Source organism: Tursiops truncatus, chromosome 15 (assembly GCF_011762595.2).
Source record: "Tursiops truncatus isolate mTurTru1 chromosome 15, mTurTru1.mat.Y, whole genome shotgun sequence".
NCBI lineage: Eukaryota > Metazoa > Chordata > Mammalia > Artiodactyla > Delphinidae > Tursiops > Tursiops truncatus.
The window spans coordinates 58,448,825-58,475,747 of NC_047048.1; the positions used below are offsets into that span (position 1 = coordinate 58,448,825).

The window sequence follows — 26,923 nt, forward strand, 5'->3', positions numbered from 1 at the left end:
GCATTTGTCTCACAGAAGAGAAAACAGAAGCTTGGAGGCACTCTGCAGCTGTGTTACTTGAGAGAGGGACTTCGCCTCTCACCTGCTTCACGGGGATGGCAGGAGCCACTGAGATAATGACTGTGAAGCACCTGGGGCAGGATCTCGTACTCTGCGGGCCATGAGGGCTCCATTATTGGCCACTGCCTTTCTTGCCATGGTTCCTGTTTCTTGCTCTTGTCTCCAGCGTGGGCCTCTTGGCTGTAAGCCCCTGAGTCTGGCAGTGTCTCCTGCATGGGCTGAACACCAGCTGGGCCCCGGTCAGCATCTGACGCCCAAGGCTAGTGCCCCTCCACCCAGGATCGTCATGGGGACTGTGACGTGGGCCCACCTGGCCTGCCGAGCAGCCCCGATGCTCAGCCCACCCTGGGCGGCTGCCCTGCATCATTCCTCCCAGGACCACCCAGCACGGGGGGGGGGGGGGGGGGGTGCGGCCCTCCCCAGGCACCAGGTGTGACAGGCACCTCTATACATCCAAACCCACCAGGACCTCAGCTAAATTCCTCCCCCTTTTCTGTTTAATTTTATATGATTATTTGGAGGGATAGTCAAAAGTTAAATTTTTTCAAAATTTAAAAGGCACCAAAAAGTGCGCTATTCAAAAATCCCCTCCCACCTCAGCACACAGCCCCCTAGTTCTCCTTCCTGGAGACAACCCATCTAAATTCCTTTTTAAAACAATTAACCTTAATTTGATCCCCCCCATGACAAAAATCATAAACATTCAAAGCAAAAACTAACTTCAAAAGAAAACAAAACAAAACCCCACCACCTTGAAACAGACACAAAAGTACAAACCAAAACCCCACCCACAATCCCACCATCCGGATTTCCAGCGTTTTAGGATATGCCCTCCCAGACTGTTTTCAGTGCATATTCACTTTTCAAAAAATGAAGACAAAACACAAGATGGTTATCACGATATTGATTTTTCAATGTCTTGCCGGAACACTTCCTCATGGCTTCTTCCTTAATGATGTTGCCAGCTTTGTGATCTTCCACAGATGCTGCCTTATTTAACTGGCCCTAGCGATGGGCATTTGGGGATTTCTAGATTTCTCTATTATAAGAAACACGGTGGGCCCTGAGACCTCACTGCCTACTTGTTTATTTTCTTGTAACAAATTCCTACAAGAGGAAATGCTGGGTCACAAGGTACAGCCTTTTTTTTTTTTGCGGTACGCAGGCCTCTCACTGTTGTGGCCTCTCCTGTTGCGGAGCACAGGCTCCGGACGCGCAGGCTCAGCGGCCATGGCTCACGGGCCCAGCCGCTCCGCAGCATGTGGGATCTTCCCGGACCGGGGCACGAACCCGTGTCCCCTGCATCGGCAGGCGGACTCTCAAGCACTGCGCCACCAGGGAAGCCCAGGTACGGCCATTTTTTAAGACCCATCAAACTGCCCTCAGTGAGTTCAGCAGGACTGGTTGTCCAATCCAAATCCGATTTCCTCAAGGCCAAGAAGTCTTGGTTCATCACCCTCTCAACAGGAGCTGTGAGTCCCTAACCCCACCTCCACATCCAGACTACGGCCAAAGCCCTCCTCTGAGCCTGGTGACCTAGGGGCAGGCTGAGTCAGCCGCAGGTCCTTACCTGGGCCCATCCCAGTCCTGGGTGAGTCAGCTGACCAGGGAGCAGGAACCCAGCTGGGACAAGGGCCGCCACCTTCCAGGGAGGGGACCAGACTCCATCAGCAGTGGCTAGACAAGGACGAGCAGCAGCACCTGGCCTGCAGGTAAGAGTGGGGCAAGGGGCCCCTAGAGGTGGGCACAGGGATAAGGGAGACCTGCTCTCACCTGTCTTCTTCCCTCCCTGTCCTGACCCTTCTGGGACTTCCAGGCCTTTTTCTCTCAAAGTGCTTTTCTCTGGCAGTGAAATGTGAACTGGGGCTTCCTCTTCTGAGCCCAGCCCTGGGCCAGGTTCAAGGGCTGGGTGATACTTATCCAGACATCACAAGGGCTCCAGGCTCCTCCTCACTGCCTGGGTCAGTTCTCACGGAGATGGGACCCACACTTTGCTCCTTGAAATGGGCCCCTGGAAAGCCAAAGAGCAACTCCCACAGGGAACTGAGTGGGGGCCTCAGTTTCTGTCACTTACTTCTCTGCCTGAAGCTGTTTCCATTAACAAGCTCCCTACCACGGCAAGGAGAACCTGCTGGGGGAACTGGGCCAGTGGCCTGATCTGAACACTGGTTTCCTCCTGCGAGAACTCCCATGCAATCAGGGGAACTGAATGAGGCAATGGATATAAAGGGCTGGAACATGCCCTCCACACAGCAAGCCTCAGAAAATGCTGCTTAAGATGGGGCTGCCGTGTGCTGGGCCAGCACTGCACTGGCTGCTGTACATACGGTGGCCCCAACTACTAACAACTGCACCACCATCACTTCTCGCCTGGGCTCGCTGTCCACCCGTGCCCCCTAATCTATCCTCCAGATGAAAGTCAGACCATGTCACTCTGCTGCTCAGAACTCTCCAGGGGCTCCCATCTCATCAGAGTAAATGCCAAGCCCTCGGCATGACCCACTAGACAGGACCTAGTACCTCTCACTACCTCTCCAGTCTCCTCTCCTACTACTTCCCTTATGAACTGACTTCAGTCTCACTGGTCAGATGTTCCCTAAACAGAGGGCAGTGCCTTGCCCTCAGCCTCAATGCTTCTCCCTCCCCACTTAGGCTTTTACTCAAAAGCCACCTGTCACCCCACCCACCCACCCGCTGACAGTGAGGCTCTTCCGCACCTCCAGGCTCTACCCTCCACTCTGCTTTATCTTTCTTCCCATCTCTTCCCACCACCTAACGTGACATAAGCACTTATTTAATCCAGCTAGAAAGTGACACTCAAGGACAGATTTTTCTTTTGTTCCCTGCCTTATTACTGGTACTTAGAACAGTACTGGGACTTAGGTGCCCAGTAAATGTACTGAATGAACAACAGCTAACGATTACTGCATGCCCTTTATGTACTAGTGCTTTCTGTACGTATCTCTTTTATTTAAGAATCTTTTAATTAATCTCCACAATAACTCTGTGATGCAAGTATTGTTACCCATATTGCAAAGGAATGAATGACATGCCGAAGGGACTTGTCCATGCTTGCTCTCCCAAGTCAGAGGCAGCAGTCTGAACCCATCCTGCCTGCCTCCAAGGTCCTGGGCTTCACTCTGCCTCTCCTGCGCCTGGGTTCAGGAGTGTCCGCACTCCTTGAAGAAGTCCACAGCTTTTCTCCAGCAGGTAGTACAGCCTGAGAGAAGGAGGGGAGTATATGCTGGTGGCTTAGCAACAGCCTCTTCCTTTCCAACTCACCACGTCCCTGGGCTAATTTGGCCTTCCAGGAGCTGTTCCTCTGACACTCTAACCCACGCTTCCCTCCCGCACGCTGTCTTCTGAAGGATGGATGAGTTGTCCACGGGAACAAGTGGGCGTCCCATAGTTTCAGCTCTTTGGAACAAAGTGTTCCAAAGGAGTGTTCTCATTCCGAAGTCCAAAGATGGGGGCTGGCGACCCTTTTTCAGCCCTGCTGGTCTCTGAGGACCTGATTGCTGCTTTGTTGTGGGAGTTGTTATTGCTCAGAATACAGCAGCTCAGGGATGGAAATCCTGGAAAATGCAGTGGGAGAGGAAAATTTCTCTGGGTGAGATAGGTTAGATGGGTTCCTTTCTTTTCAGAGGAGCCAGTTAATTTCGGGAAGTCATCAGCACCGAACTGAGCAAACTCTTCCACTGTCAGACCGCAGGAGCCAGCCTTTCAATCTACCTCATCAGGGCACTGTTTTCACTTCCCTTCTAGGCCAGGGTTTTTCTTCAAAGGACTTTTTGGGGCTTTCTCTTCCCCTTGGGTCTGCTTTTCTACTTCTTTAAGGAACAGTAACTGGATGCCTGCTGTGTAGCAGGCAGTGGGCACAGCACTGGGGCTTCAGAAATGAGCGACATTCCTGACCAAAGAGGGCGATAGGCAAACAAATACAGCTCAGTGGAAATCCAACCCAGGAAATGCAGAAGATCTTGCTCACAATGGGTGCTTAATAAACAGTAGTGGAATGAATGATGAAGAGGCAAATATGAGATTCTGTGGTCTAGAGAAGGGAGGCTTGCCTAACGCTGTGTTTGGTTTTGGGGATTTGGGGGGAAAAGAAGAGGGGTTCACCAGATGAACAAGGTGGTGGTGGCTGGGGGGAGGTGTGAATGGCATTCAAGACAAAGGGAGCAGCACCTGTAAAGGCACAGAGGCATGAACTAGCAGGGTGAGTTTGGAATTAATGAAATGCAGGGTGAGTGTGCAAGAGTGAGGAGGTCACCAGGAGTCAGTGGAGAAGGTACCAGGAGTCACATCATAGAGACTGGAATATCAAGTTGAAGTCTCATATTTTCTCCTGAGGGCAAGAGCTGGGTATGGCTGGAGAGCAGGATTTCTGGCTCAGACCGTGAGGTGCATTTGGTGGTGTCACTGTAGAGGGGCAGCAAAGCTGGGGAAAAATGAATTCAATTTGAATAAACTGCAGGAGGTAGTAAAGATCTGGAAGGCAGCTGGACTCTTGAGCCTGGGCCTCCCTATCCCTGGAGTAACATACTGCACTCTCACCCTGCTGAACCTCCATCCTTCACGGTCCACTAGGCGTCTCCTACCTTCCTCCAGGCCTTCCCCGTTGCCCTAGACTTTTATCCTGCACCCCGCAAACCCAACTGCCTCAATCTCTAAAAATGTGCAGTGGGTCCATTGTTGCTGTGGAAAGTGATCTGCCTGGCCGAACCCAAGACCTCTACCCTGGGGGGCAGGCACTCAGTCATTCTTGGGTGGGATTCCAGAGTAAATCTTCGTGGAGTGGGGCGGGGCACGTGCAGCTCAGCACTAGGACTGGAAGTCAGGGCCGGGCAAGAAACCTGGGATGGTGGGAAGGACGGTGAAGTCACAACGGTATGGCATACTTGGGGATCCGAGGACCTTCAGAAATCCTAGGGAGCGAGGGAGCTTCCTCTTCATTCTGAGCAACAGGCAGCCCGGAGCGCAGGCGTGTCAACTTTGCCCTCCTCCCTCCCACAGCTGCCTTAGAACGGAATCTTATCAGCCAGCAGGGGGCGGCTCAACCGCACCCTCGCCCCTTCGGGAAGCCGTTAATGGACCAGGGGTCGGGGGCGTGGGGAGGCGAAGGGACACTCGCCCCTTTAAAGCGCGAGTTGATCCGCGTAGACTCCAGGCGCGTAAAGAGCGGACGCAGACCCTGACCGAGACTTCCCACCTCTTACTCTGCTGCTTTACACGTGTGTGTGTGTGTGTGTGTGTGTGTGTGTGTGTGTGTGCGCAAGCGTGTGGGCGCCAGCCACGAGCGCCTGGAAAAAGCAAGAAGCCGGGTGAGTTTAGCCGGCCAGCAACCCGCGGGGCAAGGAGACCGCCATTTGCCACCCCGCAATCGCAGGATACCCTGGGAAGCGCCCGTATCCACGCGCAGCCCTGTTTGGGTGACACGCATGCGCCCTAGCGATCCCAGCGCGTTCTAGTGGCTCGGCGGGGTTTCTGCGCAGGCGCTGTAACCCATAGCAACCAGGGGAGGTCGCCTCAGGCGGAGTTTGGAGCTACCGGAGCGTCAGGGTGGGGAGTCGTTTGAAGAGCTTTGATCCAAGATCGTTGGCCAGATTGGGAAACTGAGGCCTGCGGTGAAGAACAGGCCCTAGGAACCGTTGGGGCTTTCTCCAGTGCCCGAGTGCTCGGAGTTTTGTGCCTGGCTGCATTCAAAAAGCGGGAAATTGAGGCTGAGCGAGGGGGTGGGTTCGTCTTGAGTGGTGGTTCAGTGTCCCCCCACCCCGGGTTAAAAAAAAATAAACGTGATGCCCTCTCTGTACTATAAAGGAGAAATGAGAGCAATGAAAGTAATTTATAATAAACGAATATGCCCTTCACTATGTAAGAGCTCAGACTGGATGACACCTGGTCACGTCTGTACCTAACTTAAAGTGAGAAAGTTTGGATTTAACAGATAGTATTCAACTAAATTTTGCCAAAGTTTACATTCATCATCTTTTGTTTGTTTGGCTGTGTGGGGTATTAGTTCCCCGACCAGGGATGGAACCTTCTTTCCCTGGGTTGGAAGGCGGATTCTTTACCACTGGACCACCAGGGAAGTCTCTCTATGTGGCATCTTGAGTCGAAGGTTAAATGTATTTGTATACAGGCGTGCCATCACTGTGACAGCTACAAACGCAGGCACACATGGGTGCGTTCTGGTGACTCACCTGAGCTCAAAAGGATTGACAGTGATTTTCCACAATGGTGAACAAAACAATAACTTCCTCGGTTAAGCTGGTGTATACATTTCTGGATAATATATTGTATATTAAAACCAGGGAAAGTTTCATTGTATTTGTATATAAAACAGTTTATAAACAGGTTTTTTGCCTTCATGAAGGTTTGGCAGGGTATTGGAAAGTTGTGCAGGACAGCTTTGTTGGGGTGAGCTGTTCTGTGTATTACAGGAGGTCTGGGTCTCTACTCCCTGCTTCCTAAATGCTAGTAGTGTCCCCTCAGTCATGTGACACCCAAAAATGCCCCCACAAATTTCCAATCTGTTCCTTGGAAAACCACTGATTTATTCAGTCGAATAGCAATTTTTGCCGGCATCCATGTGCTGGGTGCCGTTTTGGTGGGGAGGCATAGGGTGGTGAACAGGACACAGTCCCCACCCTTCCCAGTTGGGGCCCGGTATGAGGAAATACCCAGATAGTAATCATACAATATGATAAATAACTTGACAGTAGGGGCGGTACAAGTCAGTTTGGGAACACATGAAGACCCGGCCAACTAGCAGGGGGTCCCATGGTCTGAAAAAGCCAACCAGAGAAGAAACATTTGAGCTGAGCCTTGAAAGAGCACCATGCAGAGAAGGCTGGTGTGCCAAGCAGAGGGATCAGCATGACTGAAACAGATCCAGTGTTGCTAGCACGCAGTGGACACTCCAGTGTTGTGAATGAGTAGATGGATGACTGAATGAGACACGCATATTTGCTGGCAGGGAGCCATTCCCCACTATATCATGAACCGCTGTTAGACCTGCGCGGTCTCCTAGGAGTTTCGACTCGCCCAGGAAACAAGAAGAGTCGGAAGTCGATGCAAAACGCAAGAGGTTTCTTGAAGGCCGGTGCACCGGGGTTCCTTGGTCCTCACGCAGGAGGTCGAAGAAGGAACCCTTTTGGGCGCGAATATGTCAGTTTTATAGGTTCCCACTTCCCCGTATGTAAATTATAGATTTGGTTGTGTTCTCCTGCTGATTGGTCCCGGCTTAGGCTCGGACCAGAGAGGGAACTTGTCCCCAGCTGTCTGATTGGTCTTTGACAGACACCTATTTTGTTTATCTCCCTCCTTCTCCCCAGCTGCCTGATTGGTCTTTGACAGACACCTATTTTGTTTATCTCCCTCCTTCTCCCCAGCTGCCTGATTGGTCTTTGACAGACACCTTTTTTACATTTTGTTATCTCCCTCCTTCTCGGAAGGGGGCCGGACATCCTGGAAATTCACCCATTGTCTAAGCAGCCCCTATTGTCTGGAGAGTTCTTAATCATTAGCTGGAACAATGTCCCTCGAGTCCCACATTCCCCCCTTTTTCTTGTGACTATTGATTCCAATCATGGAATCTCAACCTTCTGTTCGTAAACTTTGGTACTGTTGTCTTAACATTAGAACTTGTACAGTACTGATACGTTCTCTAATAAATGCTATCAAGCGATTTAGAACACATGGTCCAAAAGTTAAAATCAACAATAAAACAATAAGAGGTCCCAACAGCGATGCCGTCCACTTTTATGGCCGTTGGGGTGGTGAGGAGGACGGTGTATGGTCCTTTCCATCGAGGTTCCAACGTCTGGGTTCGATGCCGATGGACGTATACGGAGTCTCCGACTTGGAAAGGATGAGTTTCTCCCGGTGTTCCCGGTTGGTAGGCCTTGGCGAGTTGGGACCATATTTCTTTCTGGACCAATTGGAGTCCCAGTAGCCTAGCATATAAGTCAGTGTTATTTTGACAATCAGGTTTTATTTCTTTTCCTAAAGTGAGGAGGGGAGGCGGGGCACCATATAATATTTCAAAAGGAGTAAGACGGTATCGGGAAGGTGTATTTCTAACCCGGAATAGGGCCAAAGGAAGGAGCACCGTCCAATCGGTACCGCCAGTCTCCAAGGACAATTTAGTTAGGGTCTCTTTTAGAGTCCTATTCATTCTTTCTACCTGACCTAAACTTTGGGGTCTATAGGCACAATGTAATTTCCAATCAGTCCCCAAATATCTGGCCACATCCTGACTTACCTGGGCGACGAAGGCTGGACCATTATCAGACCCTATTACCTTTGATGCTCCAAATCGAGGAAAAATTTCTTCTAAAATCTTCTTGGCTACTACAGCAGCTGTTTCTTTCTTTGTTGGGAAAGCCTCTATCCATCCTGAAAAAGTGTCTACAAAAACTAAAAGGTATTTATTACCGTACCTTCCAGGACGCACTTCGGTAAAGTCCACTTCCCAGTAAGTTCCTGGGCGGTCCCCCCTGAGTCTCTTTCCAGTTTCAAGTTTCCCTTTGTGAGCATTTACCTGTTGACATGGGACGCATTCCTGCACAATTTGTTCAGCTAATTTTGTCATTCCAGGGGTTTCGTACCCGGCTTTTTGTAACAAGGCTACCATCTTTTTAGTCCCCAAATGTGTCCATCTGTGCATCTGTTGTAACATGGATTCTGCTTGCTGAGGGGACAAAGTTCCTTTTGTTGTGGCCAGGATGATTTCTTCATCGCGGCCTGGTTTTTCAGGAACTTTATCTGACAGTCCTAAAATGACTTCTCCCGATGTTATTTCTCGGGCCACTTGGTCAGCCATATTATTTCCCCTAATCATTGGGGCATTTCCTTTTTGATGTCCAGGGCAGTGGATGATACTGACTTTAGTAGGAAGCATGAGTGCAGTCAACAAAGCCACGATTTCGTCTTTGTTTTTAATTTCTTTGCCACCTGAAGTTAGTAGCCCTCTCTGTTGGTAAATGGCACCGTGGATATGAGCGGTAGCAAACGCATATCTACTGTCTGTGTAGATGTTTACTTTTTTTATTCTCTGCCATCTCTAATGCCCTCGTCAGGGCAATTAATTCAGCTCGTTGGGCTGAGGTCCCTTGTGGTAGCGCCGCTGCCCATATGACTTGATTTCCGTCTACCATGGCTGCCCCAGTTCGACGCTTACCTTCCTCCAGGAAACTGCTCCCATCCGTGAACCAGGTGAAATCAGCATCAGGGAGGGGCAGGTCCATCAGATCTGGCCTACTGCCGTGTGCTGCGGCTAGTACTTCCTGACAATCATGTATGATGGTGGAGCCTTCCAAGTCATGATCAGGTAGCAAGGTGGCTGGATTGAGTCCTGTGGCTGGAGCAAACTTGATGCGATCTGAGTTTAGCAACAGGGTTTGGTAATGGGTCATCCTGGCATTAGTTAGCCACCTATCCGGTGGTTGACGGACTACATTTTCCAGGGCATGAGGAGCTGTTATCGTTAGATTTTGTCCTAAAGTTAGTTTGTCAGCATCTTTGACTAGAACGGCCACTGCAGCGATTATCTTTAAACAGGTGGGCCATCCTGATGCCACAGGGTCCAATTTTTTTGACAAATAAGCAACTGGGCGATTCCAGGGACCCAATTTCTGAGTCAATACTCCTTTTGCAATGCCCTTATTTTCGGCCACATATAAATGAAAAGGTTTGGTTACATCTGGCAGTCCTAGGGCTGGAGCTGAAAGTAAAGCTCGTTTGATTTGGTCAAAAGCCCGTTGTTCCTTATCGCCCCAAACGAAAGGAGTGCTGTTTTTGGTTAGGGGGTACAATGGGGCTGCCAGCTCAGCAAACCCTGGAATCCATAGTCTACAGAATCCGGCCGTCCCCCAAAATTCTCTAACCTGCCTGGCGTTTTTGGGAGCCGGAATTTGGGCCACCGTATCCTTTCTGCTCTCCGTGAGCCATCTTTGCCCCCCTTTTAATAGATACCCCAGGTAACTGACCTGTTGTTGGCATATTTGTGCTTTCTTGGCTGAGGCTCTATATCCCAGGGTTCCAAGTTCCGTTAACAGTTTTTCAGTACCCTTGATACAATCTTCTTGGGTCTCAGCAGCTAATAAAATATCATCAACGTATTGGAGTAATGTTACCTGGGGATTTGATTCTCTATATAATGCCAAATCCTGATGGAGGGCTTCATCAAAGATGGTCGGGGAGTTCTTAAATCCCTGAGGTAGCCGTGTCCATGTCAGCTGACCAGACATTCCCGATGTTGGATCTTTCCATTCGAAGGCAAAGCAGGGTTGGCTCAGGGGAGAGAGTCTTAAACAGAAAAAAACATCTTTAAGGTCCAAAACAGTATACCACGTATGTTGAGGTGGAAGAGTGCTCAGGAGGTTGTAAGGGTTTGGAACTGTGGGGTGGAGGTCTGCCACCCGTTTGTTTACCTCTCGTAGATCCTGCACCGGCCGATAATCATTTGTTCCTGGTTTCTTTACCGGCAGGAGAGGGGTGTTCCATGCTGATTGACATCTTATTAAGATGCCCAAGTCTAGCAGCCTCTGTATATGGGGACGGATACCGTCTTTGGCTTCTCTACTCATGGGGTATTGACGGACTGTTATTGGGGTGGCAGTTGCCTTGAGTTCCACTAGCACCGGGGGCCGATTTTTGGCCATCCCCATTCCGGCAGTTTCTGCCCAGGCTTGAGGGAACCGAGTTACCCAATCAGTAACATTAACTCGTGAGGATGAAGGCTGCTCGTATAATTTATATTCATCTTCTAATTTCATAGTCAATATTTGAAGTAACCTTCCCTTATTATCAGTTATGGTGGGACCTTCTGGCTGAAAGTGAATTTGAGCCCCCAAGAGTAAATCTCTTCCCAGCAAAGGATAGGGGCATTCCGGAATAATCAAAAATGAATGGGTTACTCGTCCAATCCCAAGATCTACTGTCCTTCGTGTGGTCCATGAATATTGTTTATTCCTAGTGGCTCCTTGTACCCATGACCTTTTAGCTGAGATAGGACCTTTTGAGTGGAGAAGGACGGAGTGCTGGGCTCCGGTATCTACCAAAAATTGAACAGGTTCCCCCTCCACTCTAAGAGTTACCCGGGGCTCGGGGAGAGGGTTCGAGCCCTGACTTTCCTAGTCTTCTTCTTTCAATGTTAAGATTTTGTTTTTGGTTGGCCTTCCTCCATTCTTTTTCTTAGGGCATTCTCTCGCCCAATGTCCTTTTTCTTTACAGTAGGCACATTGGTCCTTGTCTAATGGCTGCCTTCTGTCTGCCGTTCGCTCTTCCTGCCTATTTCTATCCCCTATATTTCTTCCTCCAACCACAGTGGCCAGTATCTTACTTAAATTCCTCTCCTGTCTCTTATCCCGTCTTATTTCACGGGCTTCCTGCTCTTTCTGCTTTCTTTCTTCCTTCTCTTCCTCTGTTTCTCTTTTGTTACATACTTTATCTGCCTCTTTTACTAACTCCTGAAGCGAAAATCCCTGCAAGCCATCTAGCCTCTGTAATTTCTTCTTAATATCAAGGGCCGCTTGATCTATGAAAGCCATTGCTATAGTAGCCCTATGTCCCTCCGAAGTTGGATCATAAGGGGTAAAGCGTTTAAAGGCTTCCATTACACGTTCCAGGAACACAGTTGGCGATTCCTGGGGCCCCTGAGTTACTTCCCTTACCTTAGCCAAATTAGTGGGCCGTCTGGCCGCTCCATGGAGACCCGCCACCAGAGCCTGGCGATACATTTTCAGGCGCTCCCTACCTTCCGGGGCATTGAAATCCCAGTTTGGCCTGACGAGTGGGAAACCAGCATCAATCTCGTTAGGCAGCTGGGTAGGTTGCCCATTGGCGCCTAATACAATTTTTTTTTCTGGCTTCTAAAAGAACCCGTTGCCTCTCCTCAGTCGTTAGGAGAGTCTGGAGCAGCTGCTGACAATCATCCCATGTGGGCTGGTGGGAGAAAACGAGATTCTATTAAAGCGGTAAGGGCCTGTGGATTTTCGGAAAAAGTTGGGTTATGCATTTTTCAATTATAAAGATCTGCAGAGGAAAAGGGCCAATATTGGAGAGGTTTATTCCCTTGGCCATCGGGGGGGCCATATTCTCTAAGAGGTAGGGCAGTGGAGTCCGGGGAGATTGCCCTCCGGCTCCTAGTGCCCACTGAGGGACCCCTTTCTTCTTCCATCATGGATGGTTCCCTTGGTGCTGAGGGCAGTGGAGCTGGGGGTCCTCTAGGTGGTAGGGGATTCGGGGCCGGAGGATAAGGGGGTGGGGAATCCAAAAGCAGCAAATCGGACTGCGGGTCAGGATAAATCGCCTTCGGTAGATCCGGGGCGTCGGGTAGCTTCTCCGTGTTGGGGTTTTTCTTTAAGGCTAATATCTCCGACGCTGCTGATGTATGCGCGGACGTACCTGTTGAGGAAACAAAGGGCCGGACCCACGGAGGTGGGGAGAGAATTAAATCTTCCCAGACCAAGACATATGGTACTTGGTCTGGATGTCCGTGGGGATCTATATTAAATATCTTAGACTTCAGCAGCTTAATCTTGTCTAATAAAAAGGATCCTTCGGGGGGCCATCCTATCTGAAATGTTGGCCATTCAGAGGCACACAAAGTCTGCCACTTTCCTTTCTTTACCTCTACCGAAAAATTATGGGCTCTGGCCCGAACTTCGGTCCAATAGCTTAGGGTAAGGGAAAGAGGAGTCGTCATAGTTTGTCCCATTGTCGTCCGTCAGAGAAGAAGAATAGACCACAATACAGAAACAGTTAAAACTCCACGAAACACATATACGTATGGGCCACCGCGAGCTCGCTTCAAAACCGAAACTTCTTCAGATGGCAGTTACCACCAAGGGAACTGCCGAAACCGAGTGAAGGGGAGACAGAGTTTGCCTCTCCTTCCAGATGAGCCACTAGGGCGTCCCCTAGGGCTCATGGACGCCGGCTATTAGCACGTCTGCCTAGCCAGAGGTCCGATACAGATTCCATAATAAGCCGATTCTTACGGCTTTCCTCCGATAATGGCCCACAAAGAACAAGGGACAAACAGACAATCAAGCTCGAGCTTACCTGGTACCTCCAACTCCCGATGTTCTTGTGGTCCGGGGCGAGTGGAATCCCGGACGAGCCCCCAAATGTTAGACCTGCGCGGTCTCCTAGGAGTTTCGACTCGCCCAGGAAACAAGAAGAGTCGGAAGTCGATGCAAAACGCAAGAGGTTTCTTGAAGGCCGGTGCACCGGGGTTCCTTCTTCGACCTCCTGCGTGAGGACCAAGGAACCCCGGTGCACCGGCCTTCAAGAAACCTCTTGCGTTTTGCATCGACTTCCGACTCTTCTTGTTTCCTGGGCGAGTCGAAACTCCTAGGAGACCGCGCAGGTCTAACACCGCTAAACCTGCCTCTTGATTCCACCCAGAGCCCAAACCTTAGTTGAGACCCAGAGTAGGTGGCAATGGTGAAAGGGTCCCAGCCACAGAGGAAGGGTTGTGTGGTCTTAGCCTGGGAGTGATTTCCAAGAAGTAGATCTCTGATTCTGCTCTCCCAGAGGGCAGCTGCTAAAAATATAACCGGCTCTGCTGCTTTAGTGTTTGAAAAAGCAGGGCAGGGGTGCCTCATTTTCACACCTGTCATTCATGTGTGATCCTGGTAGCAGGGCATGTTTTTGGCAGATGGTACCTCCTGAGGACTGTCCCGAGATAAAAGTTTCCCAGAGTGTGTGCACAGTGGAGAAGACCACAGACGAAGTGGTCTCTTCCCCCAGCTGATTTAAAGGAGGTCAGGGCCAGTCTCTCTCACCCCCTAGGACAATCCCTGTCCTCTTGAGATGATCATTCCTGCCCCAAAGGCTAAGGCAAAGATCTGCAGCTGCCTGCCTGCAGGAGCCAAGCAGGCAGCGTAAGTCAGCTGGATGGGCACTTCGGGAAGCAAGGAGGTGCGTGCAGCCCCATGTTATGGCAGGCTGCGACTTGGGCCTGGCTGACTGTTGCCGTGTATGATTCCTGCTCTTGCATTGCCAAATAGTGTGATTTTTCTTTTCTGTACAAGTTAGAAGTGAAGAATTTTATATCTCCAGATTTTAAAATGTTGGCACTAATTCAAATGAAAACAAAAAAACAAGTTTGCGAGAGGCGAACAAAACCTGTTTGGGACCTCTCATCCTTGTTTCCATCCTAGGAAGGTGCATGTCCATAGGACATCAGAGCTTTACTTTACAAGGAGAAAAGTGGAAGCCCGGGCAGAATGCATTGCTTCTGGAAATATTATTGCGTTGGTGTCCGTGCTAGGGGCTAGGAGTTCCATAGCAAATTAGAAGGTCCAGTTCCTGCCCTTCTGGAACTCCCAATAGGTAGACAAAGAGGCAACTACAGGAGTAGTGAGTGATCAACAGAGTAGGAACATGAGTTGGATGAGGAGGGGGCTTTGGGGGCGGGGGGAGCACAAATCAAGGCAAGCTTCCGAAGCGAAGAGCCCTCTGGTCTGGGACTTGAAAATAACTGGGAGTTAGCTAGGTAGGGAGTGGAGGGGGTAGAAACGTATTCCAAATAGAGGGAACAATAATACATGCAAAGGCCTGGGGACATGAGAAAATTCGATTAATTCGAGGATCTGAAAGCAGCTCATTATGGCTGAAGCTGAGGGTGGGGGTTGGGAGAAGGACGTGTGGAAAGAAAGAAAGCAAGCAAGCAGGAGAGGGCTTCCCGGGTGGCACAGTGGTTGAGAATCTGCCTGCTAATGCAGGGGACACGGGTTCGAGCCCTGGTCTGGAAGGATCCCACATGCCGCGGAGCAACTAGGCCCGTGAGCCACAACTACTGAGCCTGCGCGTCTGGAGCCTGTGCTCCGCAACAAGAGGCCGCTATAGTGAGGCCCGCGCACCGCGAAGAAGAGTGGCGCCCGCTTCCCACAACTAGAGAAAGCCCTCGCACAGAAACGAAGACCCAACACAGCAAAAATAAATAAATTAAACTCTGACCCCCAACATCTTCTTTAAAAAAAAAAACCAAAAAAGAAAGCAGGAGAATTAGGCAGGGGGGTGCAAGCAAACGTCTATAGGGTCTCAGTGCCAGTGAGTAAAGCGGTCTTGATGTAAGAGACAGCAGAGGCTGGTGGGGTCTGGGACGCCCGGGAGCCAGCTGCGACTCAGCTGTAGCCACTCAGCAGCGGTCCAGGGTTGCCAGAATGTCGTGTTTTTCAGGAGCAATGTGAAGTTAGATTATTAAAAGCAGCGACTTGGACTTCCCTGGTGGAGCAGTGGTTGGGAATCTGCCTGCCAACGCAGGGGACATGGGTTCGAGCCCTGGTCCAGGAAGATCCCACAGGCCTCGAAGCAACTAAGCCCGTGCACCACAACTACTGAGCCTGCGCTCTAGAGCCCCTGAGCCACAACTACGGAGCCCGCGTGCCTAGAGCCCGTGCTCTGCAACAAGAGAAGCCACCACAATGAGAAGCCTGCGCACCACAATGAAAAGTAGGCCCCACTCGCCGCAACTAGAGAAAGCCCACGTGCAGCAATGAAGGCCCAACACAGCCAAAAATAAAATTAATTAATTAAAAAAAAAAGCAGTGTCTTGAGTTATGCATTTGGGGGCTAGTTTGAATGTATAAAGCACTTGGCAACAGATTTTTTTTTTAAACATCTTTATTGGAGTATAATTGCTTTACAATGTTTGCATCTGGCCTTTGAGCCACCAGTTCCAATCTTTGGAGGAATCGTAAAGGGAATGTGGGCTTGATTCTGAGAGTGTGGAGCCACTGGGGGTTTTCAGCAGGGCGTGACATTCCAGGCTCATGCAGAAAGGGCCTGGCGGCTGGAGAACAACAATAGAGGAGCTAGGACTCATTGGAGATGTTGTGGTACCTGCAGAAGGGCGGGGAGATGGTGGAGGTCTGCAGACAGCATGGGGATTAGGGATGGGATGTGGGAGAGATGGGATTTGACGGCAGATTAGGAGGGATGGGGGAGGTCGTTGGGGAGTGTTAAGGTTGATACAAGGGTCAAGGCAGCAGGTACAGAGGAAGGATGAGGAACAGGGATGGATGAAGATGACCTTAGCCCCTGTGGGTCACTCAGGGGAGATGCCCAGAGGATCTGGACCTGGTCCAGAGAATGTGGGCCCAGTGGGGTGAATAGGACACCTTTGACCCCAAGGAACTGCAGTTCAGGTGGGAAGACAGACTGAGGACGATTGAAGAGTCCAGGGCCGGAGGCTGGCCCAGAGTCTCTTCTGAGGGCAGGGCCCTTGGGAGCAGCAGTGACCTCATTGTCTGAGAAGCCAGGGTGGGAGGGCGGGGCAGAGACATCCAGCTAGTGACGACTGGCCCAACAAAGGCCCGGAGACGTGACAGAGACAATGTGTTAGTGGGTAAACGGAAAAGAATCCAGAAAGACAAACTGCTCCTTCCTCACATTTCAACTAGGAAGGAAATAAAGCATTTCTGTGAGGTAATTTCTCTGAATTTCTTTTGGTACCTTGCTCCGAGGTCCCTGGTTCTCCTCTGGACAGGTAGAAGGCGTTCAGTAAATGTTTGTCGTGCTTCCCCCCATTTCCTTCTCCCTCTGGAGCAATGCTCTACTGAGTGTATAAATTCTGCTACAGTCTGTGTGCATGCTTTTAAGAGTTGCCTTTGGTCTTACCTCATTGTGGTCAAGATCAAGAGTCACCAGTGAGACCGGAAGTGGCTGGTATGCAGCAGGAGCTCAAATGCCCAGAGATGGAGAGGCCTGTGGGGGCTGGGGAGGACTTCTAAAGCGCCTGCTGCCTTTCTGTTGTAATATTAAGTCCCCGCCCACTTGACACTGGACTGAACCCTGTGTAGCTGTGGGATGATGCTGTGCAAACCCCTGACGGTGGCCGGGTATACAGCAGGTACTCACTACCCACCAGCTGGACTGGATCTAGGTCTTGAGTGATCAGACCTCATAAGCCTGTCTGACCTTTGAAACAGGACAGGGAAGGACGTGGCCCCCAATCCTGCTTTGCCTGGTCAGCATGTGCTAGGTGACCCCGGGTCTCAGGTTCTAAAGCCCAGAGTCAGCTGAACATGGTGGGATGGGATTTTTGCGGGGTTGAGAGCACAGGCTTGGGAACCAAACAGACTTTGGGTCAAATCCCAGCTCCCCCAGCTCTAAAACGGGGATAATAATACCTTTGTGACATCTTTCTCGTCCTGAGAGCGCTGAGTGGCACACGTCCGTGCCTCCTCTCAGCCCTCAGTCCTCCTCACCCTCTGTGCCCTGCAGCGTGTTCCAAAGAGCAGCCATGTCCACCCTGTACCCATCTCTGGAGGACCTGAAGGTGGACCAAGCCATGCAGGTAAAGTGCCAGGCTACCAGCCTGGGGTCCCCTGACGGGGCCTTCTGGATAGCGCCAGGGTAGCTAAGGGAGGCTTGTCTTGGGTCAAGTGCTGGGGACCCCTGGGAGTTCCTGACTGGCCCCAGGGCATGCAGGTCCCCACTGCAGGGCCTGCTGGCAAAGCCGGTGTCCAGAGGCCAAGGCAATGGAATTACAGCAGGTGGAGAAGACCAAGCAGCTGCAGACCGGCCGTCTGGTGCCTGCTCTATCCCAGTGCTTCCTGCATCCGGGTTCGTGTAGAACCCATGCTCTAGGACAAGCTTCCAGAGTAAACCCCGTGGTCGTGGCGCTTGGCCTACTCGGCCCCCAGAAGCCCTTTTCTCCTTCCGTCCCACGTGAGGTCCTAGTGGGTTCTGAGAACTGGGGGCTTTTCGACTGAAAATCTGCCTTGGCTGCCTCAGGTAGTAAACGAGTTGTGACATTTGGTGGGTCGCGGGCCCCTGGGAGAACCTCCTTCCAGAAGCGTGGACATCTGCAGACGCCATATTTACTCCAAGGGTCATGGACACCCCCCCTCAGGCCGTCAGCATACCTAATGCCCTGACCCCCAGCCTCAGGGAGCCCCAGGCCTCAAGGGCTCTGGGGCTCATGGCCACAGCTGACTGGCACTCCCCATCCATCCCCAGGCCGAGGCCAGAGCCGTACCCAGGATGCCCGCCCTGCCGGGGCAGGGAACAGACTCCCAGCCTTCAGGTGAGTGAGTGGGCTGGGGTTCTCCGGGCTGAGAGTGACCTCTGCTGGACATTTCCGAGAGCCTGCGTCCTTCCTGCCGCTGAGTCGTGGGCACTATGCAGGTTGACCCTCCCTAGAACCCCCCCTTTGAGGGGGACACTGAGAAACCTGCAGCTTTGTGAGGGCACTGACTGCCCTGACTTGGGGCCACCAAGGAAGGCTGCATGTGGAGACCAGGATGTGTGTGGTGGCCCTGGAGCTGCTCGTGGCCGTCTTGATTCAGGCCCTGTGGTAGCAAACTTGAACTCAGGCCCAGCTCTTCTCCTCCTTACCATGCAGTTCCCCAGAGCTGCCCTCGGGTCTGGCCGGTGCCAAATAAAATCAGTTAAATTGAACACCAAAGTGATACATGAGGTACTCAGCGTCCCAGGCTGCTCCTGGAGAAAGCAGACCGTCTGAGGGGAGGACCCACAGTGCCAGCGAGCGTTCCTGGGAGTGAAGAGCCAACTCAGGGGTATACTGCATTCTTGGGAGTAAACAGCATCCCCAGGCCCTGTTTCTTAATAAAAATGAGTGACCACCTGGGAGCCAGGCAGGTGTGGCTAATCTCAGGTCCGGAGTAACACCTTTCTTCTTCCTTCCTTCCCTTCCCATCAGTTTTGTACCCAAACCTGGCGGAATTGGAAGGTTATATTGGTCTTTCGTTCTCCAGCCACGAAGTCCAGCAGAACCTGCCTCAGATTCCAGAAGGTGCCAGGGTAGGTATTTGTCTCTTGCCTGATGTGGGCCCTCCTTCTTGGTCTTACCATTTAAACAGACTTGAATCTCCTCTTTCCCCAGCGTTGCTGCGCCTCTGTTTTTGTTTTTTTTTTTTGCGGTACGCGGGCCTCTCACTGTTGTGGCCTCTCCCATCGCGGAGCACAGGTTCCGGACGCGCAGGCTCAGCGGCCATGGCTCACAGGCCCAGCCGCTCCGCGGCACGTGGGATCTTCCGAGACCGCGGCATGAACCCACGTCCCCTGCATCGGCAGGCAGACGCTCAACCACTGCGCCACCAGAGAAACCCCTGCGCCTCTGTTTTTTGATGGCACTTCGTATTTTCAGCCTTCATTAAAAGTGCTGTGGGGTTTCGTGGCTTCCTGCGGGCCTTGGGGCTGAAGGGCCACTGCCTGCCCTTTGACCTCTGACCTGCTGGCCTGAGCCTGCTGGAGGAGAAGGGAGGACATTAAACCTGGCCTGAGCCTGGGTGCTTCTACTGAAGGGCTGCCTGTGACTTGACAGCAGCTGCATGATTAGGCAGAGCCCGGTGGGAAGGGGCTTGTCATCCAGCCCCACTCCCCAAATTAAACAATAATGCTTGATTCCTGCTCCGCATGGCTTCAGGGAGCAAAGGAAATCATAACATTGAAATATTCACTCCTGAAAATGTATTCACCTATAGAATCAGTCCCAAACCCTCTCCCAATCAGCTCCAGCCTCCCTGCGGACCATCTGTCAGCTGTCCTTGTCTGCCAGCCCCTCCCTGGTCCAGTGCAAATCGATTGCACAGTGCAAATGCAAATCTTACTAAGGCCGCAGGATTTCATGAAATTGATGGAAATGAGGATGAGAACTGCTACACTGACAAATGAGGATTTCATAGGAAAAATCAGAAAGGATGAGGACATGTGGGACCCTGAGAAAAACTGGTGACACCCTGGGGTGTTTCTCCAAAATGACCCTCTTGACAGTCATGTAGGGAAGTACACACATGAAGCAAAGTAGGTCATGTTGCAGATACTCCAATTTTAATCCATCGATTTAATCCCTCTTTGGCCCAATAATTAGGACAACCTAAATTTTGATAAAAAATGACAGATAGGGCTTCCCTGGTGGCGCAGTGGTTGAGAGTCCACCTGCCGATGCAGGGGACACGGGTTCGTGCCCCGGTCCGGGAAGATCCCACATGCCGTGGAGCGGCTAGGCCCGTGAGCCATGGCCACTGAGCCTGCGTGTCCGGAGCCTGTGCTCCGTGATGGGAGAGGCCACAACAGTGAGAGGCCCATGTATCGCAAAAAAAAAAAAAGACAGATAATGCATTTTTATAATTAAAAATTTTTAGTTATTTTATTTCATTTTAACTTTTTATTTTTAAGTAATCATAAATTCATAGGAAGTTGAGAAGATAGAGAAGTCCTTTGTGCTCTTCACTCAGTTTTCCCAGTGGTTCCGTTTTATGTAACTACACTATAACGTCAAAACCAGGCATTTTACATTGGTACAATGTGTGTCTGTTGTTCAATGTCATTTTATCACCTGTAACCACCAGCGCAATCAAGATAGAGAACTATGTTATCACCACAAAGGTATCTCTAGTGTTGCCCCTTCATAATCGTTCCCAGCCTCCCTCTCACCATCCGCAGCCCCTTGGCAACCACTAGCGTGTTTTTGTCCCTATAATTTTGCCATTTCAGAAGGTTATGTAAGTGGAATCACGCGGTGTGTGACTTTTTCAGATGGGCTCTTTCCACTCAGCATCATGCCCTGGAGATCCTTCGAGGCTGTTGCCTGTATCAACAGTTCATTCCTTTTTATCGCTGGGTTGTGTTCCATGGTGTGTCTCTACCCCCAGTTTGTTTAACCTCTTGAGGGACATTTTAGTTGTTTCCAGTTTTTGTCTATTATAAACTAAGCTATTATGGATGTGTACAGATTTTTGTACGGATATAAGTTTTTGTTTCTCTGGGATAAACGCCCAGGAGTGCAATTCCTAGGTAGTGTTATAACTGTATGGTTAATTCTTTAAAAAAGGAAGTGCCAAGCTATTTCCAGAATGGCTGTGCTATTTTATTTTCCTGCCAGCAATGCATGAGTGTTTTCAGTTTCTTCACATCCTTGCCAGCATTTGGTATTATCACTGTTTTAAATTTTAATCATTATGGTAGGTGTGTAGCATCGACTTATCATTGTCTTAATTTGCATTTCCCTAACGCTAGTGATGCTGAACATCTTTTCATGTGCTCAGTTACCAGCTGTATATTCTTTTCGGTAAAATGTTTCTTCATATTTTTTGCTCATTTTCTAAATGGATTGTATTTTTAAGTCAACTTTTGAGACTTTATTCTAGAGTCCTTTGTCAGATATTTGCTTTGTAAATATTTTCTCCCACTGTGTAGCTTCTCCTTTCATCGTATTAAAAGGGTTTCTTGCAGAGCAAAAAGTCTTTAATTATGATGAGGTCCAATTTATTGATTTTTTTCTTTTGTGGTATATGCTTTAGTGTCCTATGAAATTTCACTGAGCCCTAGGTCCTAAAGATTTTCCCTTTTACTTCTAAAACTGCTATAGTTTTATGTTTAAATTTATGGTTGAATTTGAGTTAATTTTTGTATAACCTGTGGAGTCTGTGCTCACATTTTGCCCACGGATGTTCAGTTGCTCCCTCACCATTTGTTGAAAAGACTCTTCTTTCTCCAGTGAATTGCTCTTGCACCTCTGTTAAGAAGCAGTTGCCCCTCCTTGTGTGAGGCTATTTCTGGATTCTCTCTTCTGCTCCATGATCCATGTGTCTGTCGCTCCCCAATACAACACTGTCTTAATTACTGTAGCGATATAATAAATCTGGAAATTTGGTAGAGTCATTAATCCTGTTTTATTCTTTTTATCAAAGTAGTTTTAGCTATTCTAGTTCCTTTGTCTTTTCATATAAAGTTTAGACTAACCTTGCATGTATCTACAAAACATCTTGTAGAGATTGTGATAATAATTGCATTAAATCTGTACATCAATCTGGCGACAGTTGACAGCTTTACTATGTTTTCCCAATTCATGAATACAGAATATCTCTCTATTTATTTAGATCTTCTTTGATATCTTTTATCAGTGTTTTTTTCATTTCCAGCATACAATTCCTGCATATGTTTTATTAGATTTATACCTAAGTATTTCTTTTTTTTTGAGTGATTGTAAGTGGTATTGTATTTTTAATTTTAGCTTCCACATGTTCATTGTTAGTATTTAGAAGTATAATTGATTTTTTTGTATATGTTGGTCTTGTATCCTGTGACCTTGTTGAACTCACTTATGAGTTCTAGGAGTTTACTTGTAGATTCCTTGGAATTTTCTAGTGAAGTATCATCTCATCTGCAAATAGTGACCATTTTATGTCTTCTTTTCCAATCTATATGCCTTTTTTTCCTTTTCTTGCCTTATTGCTCTGGCTAGTTTTTCCATTACTGTATTTAATAGTAGTGGTGAGAGTGGACATCCTGACCTTGTTCCAGAACTTAGGGGGGAAAGCACTCACTCATTTTGGTACTTTTACCTTAATTTTTTTCAAGGCAGAGATCAACTTGAGCCCATTTCCCCCCATCGTTCACTATTTTTTGTGGAACTTTTATTTTTAAGTGGATTTTAAAGGGCTCTTCTCCTGACCCCAGTTTGCCTTGGAAAACGAGGACCCCTTTCCTATTTACCTGTCCTCTCTTCTCTCCCTACTTTCCCGGCTGCTTTTCAGGGGTGTGGGCTTTGACGCCCCCTAGTGGCGTCATTGAGCCATGTTCCCTCTCGCCCGCACGCGGGAAAGTGTGCGAGCTGGGGTGGACTACGACCCAAGGTCCACTCCATTCTCCTTACCCCATCCCTGCTCCCACCCCGGGGACTCTTGTGGCACGAGGCCCCAGGCGCTGGCTGACCGCCTGCTCTTCTGATGTCTGCAGGCAGCGGTCTCGGGCCCCTCACCGGACCAGGTGGTGGCGCCGGTGTCCGGGAACAGCTTGGGCGTGCTGCCTGGGGAGGTCAAGCCCGGGGTGCGCGAGATCCACCTGTGCAAGGACGAGCGCGGCAAGACGGGGCTGCGGCTGCGGGCCATCGACAAGGTGGGACTGGGGGTCGCGGGGGAGAGGAAGGGCCCCGCGGAGGGCGGAGGGCGAGCCCGCGTGCTGGACAGCGCCTGCCCCCGCCCAAGTTGCCCGCCCTCCGCGCGCCTCCGGGGTTCTGGCCGCCTCGTCCACCAGCGGGAGAGGAGGCAGAGCGGGGAGCCCCATCCACAGTAAGGAAGGGGCTGCGCGGGCTGGGAGCCGAGGCCCACCTGACCCCTAGGCCGGGCTCTTTCTCTCAAGCCCCTCCTACAAGGCCCGAGGGCTGGCTCCGGGTTGCGCCAGGGATCCTCTACCTGCCCCTCCGTGGGCTCCTTGCCTCCTTGCCCCCCAGTCAAAGGGATCTGGCTTCTGGGCGGCTGTCTGCAGACAGTGGAAGCCGGGGGCCCTGGATGCCAGTGTGAGAGGCCTTGTAGTCCAGTGGTTGGGGGTGCAGCCTCCAGTTGGGGTTGAATTCCTGACTCTGTTGCTTCCTAGCTGTGTGGCCTGGAGTGTTTCCTCGCCAGGAAAATGGGGTTGCCCTTGTCTGCTGCGCAGAGCTGCAGTCCCAGTGCCCTACAGGCTCTGGGAGGATCGGGAGGCAAACAGCAGCTTGGAGGAGGGAGCTGGGCTCATGGTGGGCCGGGAGAGCTGACTGTGGGGACCGCCTCCCCCAGGGGCTCTTTGTGCAGCTGGTCCAGGCCAACACCCCCGCGTCCCTGGTGGGGCTGCACTTTGGGGACCAGATCCTGCAGATTGATGGGCGCAACTGTGTCGGGTGGAGCACAGACAAAGCCCACCGGGTGGTGAAGAAGGCGTCGGCTGAGAAGATTGTCATGGTTGTCCGGGACAGGTGAGTAGCTGGGTCCCAGGAGCCTCTCTGTCCACCCCCAGCCACGCCCCAGGCCCAGCTCACTGTCCGTCCCTGCCAGGCCATTCCAGCGGACCGTCACCATGCACAAGGACAGCACAGGCCACATCGGCTTCGTCATCAAGAAGGGGAAGATCATCTCTTTGGTCAAAGGGAGTTCTGCGGCCCGCAACGGGCTCCTCATCAACCACTACGTGTGCGAGGTGAACGGGCAGAACGTCATTGGGCTGAAGGTAAGCTAGGCAGAGCAGCGGCTCTGTCCCGGGATGCCAGGGGCTGGGACACGCCAGGTGGTGGGCAGGTTCGTGTCTGCGGGTGGGCTGCTGCCCCCACCCCAGCCTCAGTTCCTCATCCTAAGGCTGCTACAGGGATTCAATGTGACAAGGTACACAGAGCTTCGAGCACAGTGCATGCACAAAGTAATCGCTCAGTAAATATAAGCTATTGTTACTTACACGTGGAGGCCAGAGCTGTGACAGGGAGCCGGGGGGTGGGGGTGGGGTGGTTGATGACCTGTGTAAGGACGTAGGTGCCCAGGTGGCTCCTGGCTGCATGGACACCTCCCTACTCTGTGCGGCACTTCTGTTTGTATCCTGGATCTTGTTCAGTAATAGGAATATTTTAGAAAATTGCTCTTCAGAAGTCCATTTCTGACCTCTTTTTTTTGCCCTCCCAAGGGGGTTTGCATGGCGAGTTTTATCTTTAAATACAGAAGGAGCAAGTGGTCTAGGCCCAGTGCTGTGCCCTGGACTCGGGGGTGGGTGCCTTTGGGGAATGGACCCTGGAGGAGGATGAGTCACGCCGCTTCTGGTCCCTGGATAAGTGAGAGTGGTCTATCCCGACTTGATACCACCAGGACTGAGAGTGCTTCTTAATCCCAGCTGTGATTTAGAGGGAGGGTCCCTGCCCTGCTGCAGCCAGGGCTTTGGGGCTCACAGGTAGGGCTCCCCGGGTAGAGGTGGCGTGGGCGGTGGCATCTCACTCCACAGGTGGCAGAGTCTTTTAAGCCAGTTCTCCTCCCCTTCGCAAGGGCCATCACCATCACCATTCCTGTGGCACATCTTCCTCCCTGTGCTTGACAGTCTCCCCACCTTCCCTGGAGGCTTATCCTGCTGGCTCATGAGCACAGTGCTCAGCAAGTCCTTCCTAATGTCTGCCTGACATCCCTCCTGCTGCCTCTCTCCCCTTCCTTGGGGATCAGGCATGACGATCCAAAGGGAATCCATTGTAGCTAAAAAGCTGAGTACAGTAATACCAGCTCTGAGGGGCTGGCTCTGCTGGGTGTGAGTGGACCCACTCCTTTCAAAGCATGACAGTTCTTTGTTCTTAACTGTTCTGGAGAGCAGTCCTTCTAAGATGTGCTGCAGATTCTCTCGTCCTCACTGATGGTTCAAGGCTTCCCTATGAACTTATCAGTTATCCTACCAAACAAGGGCATGAGGCTCTAAGGACTGGGCCTGTCCCTTTGCTGAATGGCCCCAGATAGCTATGCGTCTTGAGATCATTTATCTTCTCAAAGGTCTGTCTATTTCTACTCTGTGGCCATCACTAGTCCCACCTAGCACATCTTCTCCCATTTATCCTGGAACAGCTAAGAAAACACATACCTGGGTTAGACACCTGTGTAAAGTAAAGGTCATGGTGTCTGAGTAAGGGCCAGAGGCTCTTCTAATGGCCATAGCGTTTGTCTTTGGACCGTTTGGCACACTTTGTGTAGGTGCCTTTTGTTTCTTGTTCTCCCCATGATCTGAATGGCTTCTGCGGGCCTCTCTTTTCACTAGTCGACAAGATGTAAGAGGAAGAAGTACCACACGGGCTCAGCTCAGGCTGACAGGAGCCCAGGGAAGAGGGTGGGGGAGCCCCTGCTGTGCCCCCACTGCACGGTTATTCTCTTTGTGCTTTGGGTCCAGAACCCGAGTGTGACGGGGTCCTGGGCAACGGCATACATGTGTGCTTGGTGAGAGTCCCAGGGCTCTTTGGGGAAAGTCACGTTTGTGAGGCCCTGTTAGGTGTCAGGCCCACACAGGCCCTCGAGCTGAGGGTGGGAGGGGCACGCTCGTTCTACTGACAGGGCCTCAGGTGGGAGGCCCACGTTCTGGTTCACCTGAGGGGCAGCCCTGTCCCTGATGTCAGAATGTCAGTGGCATCCTTCAGCGGGGGCCGTGCTGACCTCTCCACAGAGGTGCCTTCAGAATTTCCCCTGGCCCCCGGGGTGACCGCTCACTCACCCCTTCTCCAGGACAAAGAAGTCACGGAGATTCTGGCCACAGCCGGGAACGTCATCAACCTGGCCATCATGCCCACTGTGATCTATGCGCACATGGTCAGAAAGTAAGGCTGGTCCCCTCCTGCCCCTCCCCCCTCAGCTCCCCACCTCCCATCCACCCAGGCTTCCTCAAGGCTCCTGCAGAGCCCAGACCAGCCCGCCCTCTGCTCTCCTGCCCTTGCCTCCCTTCACACTAGCCAGTGGCTTCTGGTGATTTGAAGGTCTTAGACTCGGTAGTGAGGCTCCACAAGGCACGCACAGGCTTTGCGGGGATGGGGGAAGGTGCTGCCAGTGTTGGCGACTGTCCTTGTTGCTGTATCTAGGTTGTCCCCAGCCCTGCTCCACCACACCATGGACCACTCCATCCCTGACATCTGAAGCCACGGGAGAGCAGCTCAGCCCTCTGACCCTCCGGCAGGAAAGGGAGAGTCCTCAGGGGACAGACTGTGGAGGCCTCTGCCTGGGGGCGGGGCTGTCTCGAGGCGGGCATGTTCTGGGTGGGGCAACATTGGATCACATGGGCCTGTCCTTTATACACACTGGCCTTCTTGGAGCCTCAGCCTCTTAACTGGGCTAAGGCAGGGGCAGGGCCCACAGGCAGTGATTCTCTGAGCCGATTTAAATGCTGGGCACGTAGGCAGGCCGACTAAACACTTCCTAAAGTTGCAGCTGGGTCCCGTTCAAACTTTTGCCTCTACCAGTAAAACGTTTCTACGGTTTGAGAGAACAAATACATTTTTTTGGGAGAATTGTTTCTTTTTCCTTTAGTTGTTCTTTGTCACAAACTGTATTTAGTTATAACCCGTCACTGTCTTTGAATAAAGATTTGATTTTACATAAAATCCCTTCCTCAAAAGTAACTGAAA

General features: G+C 51.1%; 1 protein-coding gene across 4 annotated transcripts; it reads left to right on the top strand.

Moving 5' to 3' along the window:
* Positions 1–1,646: 1,646 nt before the first annotated feature.
* On the top strand, positions 1,647–26,899 carry SDCBP2 (syndecan binding protein 2). Of its 4 annotated transcripts, none has more exons than XM_019950668.3 (9): positions 1,649–1,772; positions 17,302–17,374; positions 18,040–18,106; positions 18,743–18,843; positions 22,783–22,941; positions 23,598–23,773; positions 23,853–24,024; positions 26,031–26,122; positions 26,381–26,899. In XM_019950668.3, exons 2-9 carry the CDS (start codon positions 17,321–17,323, stop codon positions 26,433–26,435), a joined length of 876 nt encoding a protein of 291 aa, XP_019806227.1. In that variant the 5' UTR covers positions 1,649–1,772; positions 17,302–17,320; the 3' UTR covers positions 26,436–26,899. The 4 variants fall into 4 exon arrangements, with proteins under 4 accessions (XP_073648920.1, XP_019806227.1, XP_073648919.1 ...); XM_033840462.2 differs by lacking the exon at positions 1,649–1,772 and adding an exon at positions 16,393–16,503; XM_073792819.1 differs by lacking the exon at positions 26,031–26,122 and having other exon boundaries at positions 1,647–1,772.
* Positions 26,900–26,923: the final 24 nt, after the last annotated feature.